The sequence below is a fragment of the Heptranchias perlo genome, chromosome 4 (assembly GCF_035084215.1).
Source record: "Heptranchias perlo isolate sHepPer1 chromosome 4, sHepPer1.hap1, whole genome shotgun sequence".
NCBI classification, from domain to species: Eukaryota; Metazoa; Chordata; class Chondrichthyes; order Hexanchiformes; family Hexanchidae; genus Heptranchias; species Heptranchias perlo.
The window spans coordinates 8,873,793-8,884,918 of NC_090328.1; the positions used below are offsets into that span (position 1 = coordinate 8,873,793).

Consider the following 11,126-nt stretch of genomic DNA (forward strand, 5'->3'; position numbering starts at 1 on the left):
TTCAAACCCCAATCCACAGACTTGAGTCCCAGTACTTCAGTTCAGGGCTGAGGACGTGTTGCCTAGTTTGAGCTGCTGTCCTACAGGTGGAGATGTTAATCTGTTTGAAGAAGAGTTGAGACAACCTTCCTTAATGTTACATGGAATCACATAGTATTTACAGCGCAGAAACAGGCCATTCGGCCCAATTGGTCTATGCCGGTGTTTATGCTCCACACGAGCCTCCTCCCACCTTACTTCATCTCACCCTATCAGCATATCCTTCTATTCCTTTCTCCCTCATGCACTTATCCAGCTTCCCCTTAAATGCATCTATATTATTCGCCTCAACCACTCCTTGTTGGTAGTGAGTTCCACATTCTCTCCACTCTCTGGGTAAAGATTAATTGATCATTCATCTTGTAACTGCACAATGAAACACCTGAGGGTGGGGGTGGGTTCCTGATATATAGGGCTTGATGTTACCAGGGCTGCGGGTTCGCGGCGGGGGGGCTATTGGGCGTGTGGGTAACGCGCCCGGCGAAATCTGTCTGCCCCCTGCCCGATCGCAGCCTAATTGGATCCACTTACCTGGTCTTCCGGGTTCCCCACTGCTGATCTGCGTGTCGGGCGGACTGCGCATGCGCAGTAAGGTCTGTCCGCTGGAGGAGCTCTATTTAAAGGGGCAGTCCTCCACTGACAGATGCTGCAACAAATAGCAAAAATTACAGCATGGAGCAGCCCAGGGGGAAGGCTGCTCCCAGTTTAATGATGCCTCACTCCAGGTATCATTAGATGGGGTGAGGAGGAGGGGGAGGACAGAGATCTTCCCCCCCCCCGGCGGGCGGGAGGAAGCGGCCTGCCTCTACCACCAGGAAGGCCTGGCTCGATGTGGCAGAGGAGGTCACCTGCACCACCAATATATCGCCCACCTGCATACAGTGCAGGAGGCGCTTCAATGACCTAAGTAGGTCAGCCAAAGTGAGTACACTTGCTCATTCCCCTACACTCCATCTGCCACATCACCGCCCCCACCCCACATCTCCTTCTGTACTGCCAACACTACTCTGTCACATCACCCCTCACACCCACTCAAAGCTCATCCTCATCTTACCTGCACCTACTCACCTTGCCAGTACTCATCCCGCCACTACCACTCAACCCAATCCTCATACAATCTCATGGCTCTATCTCATACTCACCCTCTCATGCATCTCTTTCACAGTCAGCCTCACTCAACCTGCCACTACCTGTGCTGCAGCCACAGGGCATGCATCACATATGTGCAGCAGGCAGCGTAAGGCAAATGTGTCGTGAGCATGAAGGGGATGCACAAGGATGTTTGAGGGTTTGTCATGGTTTTTACTTATATTGAATTTCTGACCAACTCACATTACATATTATATTGGCACCACTACTGCCATGTCTTTGCGAATCTTGTCTGGTTTGTGCAATAATGCCCTTTCCTGAGGATCACAATGAAGACCCACAACTGATGCCACCCATTGTGTCACTGCAGAGTGGTGTCGGTGTATTTGCAGGGCTCTTTTGTGCAGACGACTGAGAGACGTCGGCGATGTCCCCGGTGGCACCCTGGAAGGATGTGGAGGAGAAGTTGTTGAGGGCAGTGGTGATTTTGACAGCAACAGGTAAGAAGATGGTGCTCGGGCCAGCCGGGAACAGCTCGGCATGAAGGAGGCTGCAGATGTCAACGACTACATGTCGAGTGACTCTGAGCCTCCGTGTGCACTGCTGCTCAGAGAGGTCCAGGAAGCTGAGCCTCGGTCTGTGGACCCTGTGGCGAGGGCAGTGCCCTCTGCGACGTGTCTCTCTGCGGTTGCCCTCCCTCCTGCTGTGCAGGTGGATGTGTCACAGCACTCTGTTGTGAAGCTCCACGTGTCCGAGGTGGACGGCATGGCCGGTGAGGCTGGTGATGCTGTTCGCCCTCCGAGGAGGTCATGACTGCAGCTACGGCGGCCCCCATCCGGAAGATGTACATCTGAGGGGGTCCGCAAGGTAGGTACATGTGTCTGGACCCCGGGGTAAGTGTGCAAGTTGGTGAATTTTCTTGTCAGGAGGAGGGTGGTGGAGGCCAAACTTTGTCCCAAGTGACAGAGTGGCCTCCTGCAATGAGTGAGGGTCTCCCCCCCCCTCTGCCCCCAACCTGTCAAATGGACCTTTGCAGCTGCCACAGGCTGACAGCTGCAACGCGTCCATTTCTACTGGGAGTGTTTCCCCCAGTATGGGAAACAGTCCCAGTTGTCTATAAAATCCCACCCCTCCTCACATATTCCCTTAATCAGGTCAGTTAATGACCTAAAATAGCTAAGTAAACACTTTTAAGTGGCACCCCGCTGGCTTTAATTGCCTGCGGGAGTCCCACATGCGGGAACCCGGAAGTGGGCGGGTTGGAGCTGGGTTCCGGACCCGCTCCGGGATTCCCCGATTTTCGGAGCCCCCCCCGCCAGGAACGCACCCGATAGCGGGTGCTAAAATGAAGCCCATAAGGTTTGATATGTAAATGCAGTTTTTTTCTGTTTTCTTTCTAACTAGCCTTTGCTGGACTACTTATACCAGAAATAAATAGAGATTTGGTAAAGATTTGTTTGTTTCTAATGACCACGGTGAAATCTGATCGGTATTTTCTTTTTTAGTCCACTAAGGTCCTCTATCAGAGTTGTGTTGGGCCAGCACTATTATAATAAAACCAGTAAGAACACGCAGGAATTTGAAATAGAGAAGTACATTGTACACAACAGGTACACTGCGTATGACGACACCAGAAACGACATAGGTAAACAACAAAAATATATTTTTACCTCAGTGCAAAGGTGACGTTTCGTCGGAATGGTCATGTGCGTCTGTGTTTTTTTTCAATGCCACAACCAGAGTTCTTTTTATTTCCCAGTCCTTCTCAAGCTGAAGAAGAAAAATAGACACTGTGCAACCAAGACCCGATTTATTCGACCTCTATGTTTACCGAGTGCAACAGACTACTTCCCTGCTGATACGTTGTGCCAAATCTCTGGATGGGGACACACCCACGAAAGTAAGAAAAATGCAGTTCTAATCCCCTTATTCCCTTTTAAAACTGTACAATGAAGTAAATGAGACAAGTGTATCTCAAAATTACACACATTAATATTTTGGGTGGAGACCCTCATCACAACATGCACGGGTGTCAGCTGTGACTCTTGTTGGTAGCGCTCTCACCTCTGAGTCAGAAGATTGTGGGTTCAAGTCCCACTCAAGAGACTTGAGCACAAAATCTAGGCTGACACTCCCAGTGCAGTACTGAGGGAATGCTGCACTGTCGGAGGTGACGTCTTTTGGATGAGATGTTAAACTGAGGCCCTGTCTGCCCTCTCAGGTGGACGTAAAATACCCTACGGCATTATTTCGAAGAAGAGCAGGGAGTTCTCCCCGGTGTCCTGGACATTATTTATCCCTCAACCAACATCACTAAAACAGATTATCTGGTCATTATCACATTGCTGTTTGTGGGACCTTGCTGTGAGTAAATTGGCTGCTGCATTTTCTACATCACAACAGTGACTATGCTTCAAAAAGTACTTCATTGACTGTAAAGCGCTTTGGGACATTCTGAGGTTGTGAATGGCGCTATGTAAATGCAAGTCTTTCTTTCTTTCTTCTTTACTGCATATAAACTGGCTGTCACATTCACCAACCAAAGTCAAAGGAACCTTTTGTGATAAATACAAGCCTTTGTTTCACTGCGTACAACAGCCAAGACAGGTGTTCCTGTCACAACATTGTGCATTTGGCAACATGGTAAGACCTGCTACAGAATTGTGCAATAGGTCAATCAATGATCATGCAGGCCTCACTGAAAGGCATTCAGATGCCAGGTTAGGAACATAGGAACAGGAGTGGGTCACTCAGCCCCTCGAGCCAGTTCCGCTATTCAATTTAGATCATGGCTGATCTCTATCTTAATTCCATCTACCCGCCTTGGTTCCACATCCCTTGATACCATTGTCCAACAAAAATCTATCTCTGTTTTGAAATTTTCAATTGATCCCTAGACTCAACAGCTTTTTGGGGGAGAGAGTTCCAGATTTCCGTTACCCTTTGTGCGAAGAAGTGCTTCCTGATATCACCCCTGAATGGCCCAGCTCTAATTTTCAGGTTATGCCCCCTTGTTCTGGACTCCCCCACCAGAGGAAATAGTTTCTCTCTATCTACCCTATCAAATCCTTTAATTATCTTAAACACCGTTTTTCACAGTTTACTTTTTTTTTTGGCTGTATTTTTCCAGATGCGACTGAATATTCAAACACTTTGCAGGAAGCCTCCGTGCTCATCATTTCCCAAGAGCTGTGCAGCAGTGAGCTCGTCTATGGCAGTGAAGTGACTTCGAATATGATCTGTGCTGGCAACCTCATCAAGGCTATCGATTCCTGCCAGGTACTGGACCAGACCAAACCATCTCACTGACCTGCCTTCACTGTAAAGCTCAGCAATAATCAATGAGGAAAAAGCAACGCTTATATCGTGGTTTTCTGGTACTTTGGAGTCAATTTTGACGGGGAAAGCAATGTCAGGTGATAAAACAGACCCTTATACAATCGAACCCTGGCACCAACACTCGTCATTACTTGCATGGAGATATTAAAATGGAGCAAGCTGGCTGGTGAAAAGAGCGGGCGATACAGTGCAAGTGACAACTCACATTCTTAGACTGGTTGTCCACTTCAGGGCAAGTTCACAGGGTCACGGTACCTAAAAGGGCAATTAGGTAACAAGCGAGGAGGAGAATTTTAAAGGAGAGAGCGGGGAAATGGGAGTAGAGTTGGATAGTTTGGGGAGGGAGAGCTTAGCATCAGCACAGGCAAGATGGACCAAATGCCCTTCTTCTCGGCCAATATTCCTATGGTCACAAGATAAGTGGAGATGTGGGAGGCCACTTGATCCACCTCAGCTCAACCATCCAGAAAAAAATCTTACTGTCCTCCCATCCAGCGGGATCTGGAATGAATGCAAAGTTTTAGCCTTCACTACCCAACTCAGAAGACTGTTCATAAGAAAGATAAGGAACATAAGAAACAGGAGCAGGAGTAGGCCATACGGCCCCTTGAGCCTGCTCCGCCTTGCAATAAGATCATGGCTGATCTTCGGCCTCAACTCCACTTTCCCGCCCGATCCCCATATCCCTTGATTCCCCTAGAGTCCAAAATTCCCCTAGAGTTCCCGGGTTGATCACTCATTGGGGAAGATCTTGACTTTCTGCGATCGATAGTGTAAAATGAATGATAGTGAGTCGGCAGCCCCATTTTACATCTCTCCCGAATTTACTTTCCATTTTATTTTATTGGGAGAGGTGTAAAACAGGCTGTCGATTCGTAATCACCTGTTTTACACTGATCTACCCCATTTGTACAAAGAGGTTCTTCTTGAAGTCTGTCCTAAGTTGACCGTTTACCAGTTTTGGCCCACGTGTTCTTGTTCGAATACCTTGGTTTACCTTAAAGTAACGCTCTGAACCTAATAGAAGGATATGGTGATAGCATTAGATGAAGTAGGGTGGGAGGAGGCTCGTGTGGAGCATAAACGCCAGCACAGACCAGTTGGGCCGAATGGCCTGTTTCTGTGCTGTGGACTCGCTGTAACTCAATGTACTATTTAATATCTCTCTTTACCTCTTATATAGTCACCCTCACTTCCTAATAGCTCAGCCCTTTTGACACTAGAGGGCCAATGATATGAGTGTGTGGTGATGGTGGGGAGCCTTGCCTGTGTATTGGAAACTTGGGCTCGTGTTGCCCGAGATTTGCCAACCATTTCAATGGCAGAAAAGGGGCCAGAATCGGGCGGAATGGGCTACTGCCAGATTCCCATCCTGATCCCCCTCCCCTCATTCCCCCTGCTCCTGTCAGGTCCAGCGCATGTAAATGCCAGCAGAGGGTGATGGAGACTGACTTCCTGGCCAATTTACTGCCCCTTCCACCGCCGCTCTCCGGGGCCACCTGGTGAATTGCGGTCTTGGCCGAGGCTCTTGGGCACTCTTCAGTCCCCCCCTTTTAAATAGCTGTCCACCTCTTCAGGCAGTGGCAGTGTTAAAAGGTCACACCAGGCACCATTTTATGCCATACAAGACCAAACCAGGCAATACCAGGTCATACCAGGTCACACCAGATCACACAAGACAATACCAAATCATACAAGGCAACACTTGGTTAAACCGGGTCACACCGGGTTAAAATAGGTCACACAAGACAACACCTGGTTAAACCGGGTCACACCAGGTTAAAACAGGTCACACAAGACAACACCGGGTTAAACCGGGTCACACCGGGTTAAAACAGGTCACACAAGGCAACACCAGGTCACACAAGGGAACACCAGATCACATCAGGTCATACCTAAATCACACCAGGTCGCACCAAGCGACACCAGGTCACACCAGATCACACCAGGTCACACAAGGATGTACCTTTGCTGCAAAATAATACATTGTGGCTTACACATCGTATCCCTTAACAAACAACGCATCCTCTGACATCCCATTGGCTGCGCTAGGAGAGGGCTACTACTATATTATATATTCTTGGTGTTAAGGCATATTTTAACCCTTTGCCTCTTGGGCTGGCCTGTACAGGGAGACTCCGGAGGACCGCTGGTTTGCTACAAGGGCAGCACGGCCTACCTGTACGGAATCATCAGCTGGGGAGAAGGCTGCGCTAAAATGAACAAGCCGGGAGTGTACACAAGGGTCCCCAAATACCTGGAGTGGATCTACAGGAAAATCAAACAACGGCCAAAACACGGCAGGAAGGGCTAAGCTCAGCTTACGAAATTCTTACTTCACTAGAATGATAAAACCTGATCACTTCCTTCCCCCATTTTTATTTTCTTGCGTGTGCAATCAGTGACTTTTGGAAGAACATTCGTCGTTCTGTTTTAATTATTCAAACCAGAATCCTGACGGAGGTTTTGAAAATTGTTTTTATTCAGCGATGGAGTAGGGGGCTTCGCCAGGATTGTCCTGGAGTCTCCAGGAATGAAAGAATTAATCTCCAGGAATGAAAGAATTAATCTCCAGGAATGAAAGAATTAATCTCCAGGACACTTGCAACGAACAAACCCAGGGAGAAAAATTACAGGGTCATTAAAAAAAAATGGTGTTTTTTTCTGTGGAGCGTAGGGGGTGGGGGGAGGGGGTGGCGATCACGGAGGGTGGAGGGGGAGGGGGTGGCGATCACGGGAGAGGGAGGGGTGGCGATCAAAGGGGAGGAGGGGGAGGGGGAAGAGGTGGCGATCACGGAGGGGGTTGGGGGTGCCGATCACGGAGGGTGGAGTGGGAGGGGTTGGTGGTCTAAGAGGGGGTGGCAATCATGGGAGAGGGAGGGGTGGCGATCAAGGGGGAGGAGGGGGAGAGGTGGCAATCACGGAGGGGGAGGGGGAGGTGGTCACGATCACAGAGGGGGAGGTGGTCGCCATCATGGGAGTGGGGGAGGGGAGGGGTGGCGATCACGGAGGGTGGAGGGGAGGGTTGGCGATCAATGAGAAGGTGGTGGGAGGGGGTCGCGCTCACAGAGGGGGAGGGGTCATGATCATGGGGGAGGAGGGAGGAGGGAGGAGGTGGGTCGCGATCACGGAGGGGGAGGGGAGGGGGTCGTGATCACAGGAGAGGAGGCGGGTCACGATCATGGGGGGGGGGTCGCGATCGCGCAGGGCAGGGGGTCCCGTGCGGCAGATACCCAGATTATTTTTGTGGGCCCTGAAGTTGCGCTACTGCTCCTCTGGTGCCCATGGAAATAATTCAACAACTACCTCTTCTCCTCCATCGCCTGTGGAACTGATCGAAGCCTGAACTGTGCAGGCTAGAATTACAAAGGATTTTGCAGCATAATAACAGGCCTTTCATCCCAACGGGTCTATGCCGGTGTTTATGCTCCACACAAGCCTCCTCCCTCCCTGCTTCATCTAACCCTATCAGCATATCCTTCTATTCCTTTCTCCCTCATGTACTTAACTAGATTCCCCTTTAAAGGGTCTGACCAGTTCAAACGTAAAATGACAATCGGGGCCCCTATTTCATAGTAGGTACAGCACAGGAGGCGGCCATTCGGCCCATTGTGCCTGTGCCGGCTCTTTGAAAGAGCTATCCAATTAGTCTCAAATCCCCCTGCTCTTTCCCCGTAGGCCTGTAATTTTTCTCTTCCAGTATTTATCCAATTCCCTTTTGAAAGTTACTATTGGATCTGCTTCCACCGCCCTTTCAGGCAGCACGTTCCAGATTATTGCTTTCTGTCCCTTAGCCAACTTTGAAATTATACCCTCTATACCCGAGTCCAGGTCATTAATATATATCAAAAAGACCAGTGGTCCTAATACTGACCCCTGGGGAACACCACTGTATACTTTCCTCCAGCCTGAAAAACAACCGCTCACAACTACTCTGCTTTCTGGCCCCTAGCCAATTTTGTATCCATTCTGCCACTGTCCCTTTAATCCCATGGACTTTAATTTTGCTAACAAGTCTATTATGTGGTACTTTATCAAATGTCTTTTGAAAGTCCGTATACACAACATCAACCCCACCTACCCTCATCAACCCTCTCCGTTACTTCATCAAAGAACTCAATCAAGTTAGTCAAACACGATTTTCCTTTAATAAATCCGTGCTGACTTTTATTTATTAGCCCAGACTTTTCCAAGTGCCAATTAATTTTGTCCTGAATTATTGACTCTAGAAGTGACAAAGTAACCACTGACGTGATTGGCCTGTAATTGCCGGGTTTATCCCTCTCCCCTTTTTTTGAACAGGGGTGTAACTTTTGCAATCCTCCAGTCCTCTGGCACCATCCCCATATCTAAGAAGGATTGGAAGATTGTGGCCAGTATGTCTGCAATTTTCACCCTTCCCTCAATAACCTAGCGTGTATCCCGTCTGGAGTGGGTGACTTTTCTACTTTGAGTACCGCTAATCTTTTAAGGAACTCCTCTTTATCAATTGTTAACCTATCCAATATTACTGCTACAATGGCAGCATCCCCTTCTCTAGTGAAGACCGATGCGAAGTATTCATTTAGTTTCTCAGCCATGCCCTCTGCCTCCACAAGAAGATCTCCTTTTTTGTCCCTAATCGGTCCCACCTTTGCTTTGACTACCCTTTTACTATTTATATGTTTAGAAAAGACATTTGGGTTCCCTTTTATGTTACCCACTAATCTATTCTCATACTCTCTCTTTGCCCCTCTTATTCCCCTTTTCAGATCTCCTCTGTACTTTCTGTGTTTAGCCTGGTTTGCTACTGTATTATGAACCTTGCATCCATCACACGCCTCCTTTTTCTGTTTCATTTTAATCTCCATATCTTTTGTCATCCTGGGAGCTCTAGCTTTGGATGCCCTTCCTTTCCCCCTCATAGGGATGTGTCTATTCTGTACCCGAACCAACTCCTCCTTGAAGGCCTCCCATTGTTTTGCCTACCAATTTTTGATTCCAATCCACCGGGGCAAGATCCCTTTTTAACTCAATAAAATTTGCCCTCCTCCAGTTAAGTATTTTCACATTTGATTGTTCCTTGTCCTTTTCCATTACTATTCTAAACCTAATGATATTATGATCACTATTCCCTAAATGCTCCCCCACTGAAACATGCTCCACCTGACCCACTTCATCCTCCTGAACTAGATCCAGCACTGCTTCCTTCCTGGTTGGGCTGGAAACACACTGTTCTAGAAAGTTCTCTTGAACACATTTCAGGAATTCCTCCCCCTCTTTGCTCTTTACACTGTTACTATCCCAGTCTATATTAGGATAATTGAAGTCCCCTATTATCATTACTCTATAGTTCTTGCATCTTTCCGTGACTTGCCTGCAAATTTGTTCCTCTATCTCCTTCCCACTATTTGACGGCCTATAATATACACTCAGTAGAGTAATAACTCCTCTATTGTTCCTTAATTCCAACCACCAATAGATTCTTTCTTTGACCCCTCAACTACATCATCCCTTTCCAGTGCCATAATAGTTTCCTTGATCAATACTGCCACCACCCCCTGCCTCCCACACCCCCACCCTTTCTTTCCTTCCCTATCTTTTCTGAGTAGCTTGTAGTCAGGAATATTAAGTACCCAATCCTCCCTTTCTTTGAGCCAGATCTCTGTTATTGTCACTATATCATAGTATGTGGCGACTTGAGCCTGCAGCTCACCAACCTTATTTACATGCGTTAATGCACATGCACTCTAAACTCATCTTAGATTGCCTAGCATTTGCCCCCAGTCTGATCCCTCCTATTTCTGAACTGTTCTTTACTCTAGTGTTACTTGTCCCTCTCAGTCCTCTATTCACCTTGTTTCTCCTCTCTAATGTTTCATCTTGGTGCCTATCCCCCTGCCAAATTAGTTTAAATCCTCCCCTACAGCACTAGTTAACCTCCCCGTGAGGACATGGGTCCCAGCTCTGTTGAGGTGCAACCCGACCATCTTGAGCAGATCCCTCCTGCCCCTAAACTGGTCCCAATGCCTCAGGAATCCGAAGCCCCCCCCCCCTCCTGCACCATTTTTCCAGCCACGCATTAACCTGTCTTATCCTACTATTCCTATACTCACTAGCACGTGGCACTGGGAGTAATCCAGAGATTACTACCTTTGAGGTCCTGCTTTTTAAACTTCCTCCCTAGCTCCTGAAACTCTGACTGCAGGACCTCAACCCTTTTCCTTCCCATGTTATTGGTTCCCACATGGACCACGACTTCTGTCTGTTCCCCTTCCCCCCTCAAAATGTTCTGCACCCTCTCAGTGATGTCCTTTACCCTGGGACCAGGGAGGCAACACACCATGCGGGCCTCACGGCGGCGTTGCAGAAACACCTGTCTATCCCCCTGACTATCGATTCCCCTATAACAACTGCATCTCTTTTGCCCCCCTCTCCCCACCCATGCAGCCGAGTCTCCCACGGTGCCATGGATTTGCTTCTGACTGGACTCCCCCGAGGTGTCAATGCCCTCACTGGTATTCAGCACTGAATACTGTTGTGTGAGTGCCACACTCCCACGGGACTCCAGCACTGCCTGCCTGTACACGTTTCAGGAATTCCTCCCCCTCTTTGCCCTTTACACTGTTACCATCCTAGTCTGTATTGGGATAATTGAAGTCCCCCATTATCACTTGCTC

The 11,126-nt window shown here is 48.5% G+C and overlaps 1 protein-coding gene across 1 annotated transcript in view; it reads left to right on the forward strand.

Moving 5' to 3' along the window:
• LOC137320423 (hepatocyte growth factor activator-like) overlaps positions 1-7,134 on the forward strand; it is a 55,102-nt gene extending 47,968 nt beyond the window's left edge. Inside the window, exons 16-19 of the mRNA XM_067982122.1 lie at positions 2,634-2,773; positions 2,888-3,028; positions 4,259-4,407; positions 6,599-7,134. Of these exons, the coding sequence (XP_067838223.1) occupies positions 2,634-2,773; positions 2,888-3,028; positions 4,259-4,407; positions 6,599-6,781 (613 nt within the window). The 3' untranslated portion in view covers positions 6,782-7,134. The remainder of the gene's footprint in view (positions 1-2,633; positions 2,774-2,887; positions 3,029-4,258; positions 4,408-6,598) is intronic.
• The last annotated feature ends 3,992 nt before the right edge of the window (positions 7,135-11,126 follow it).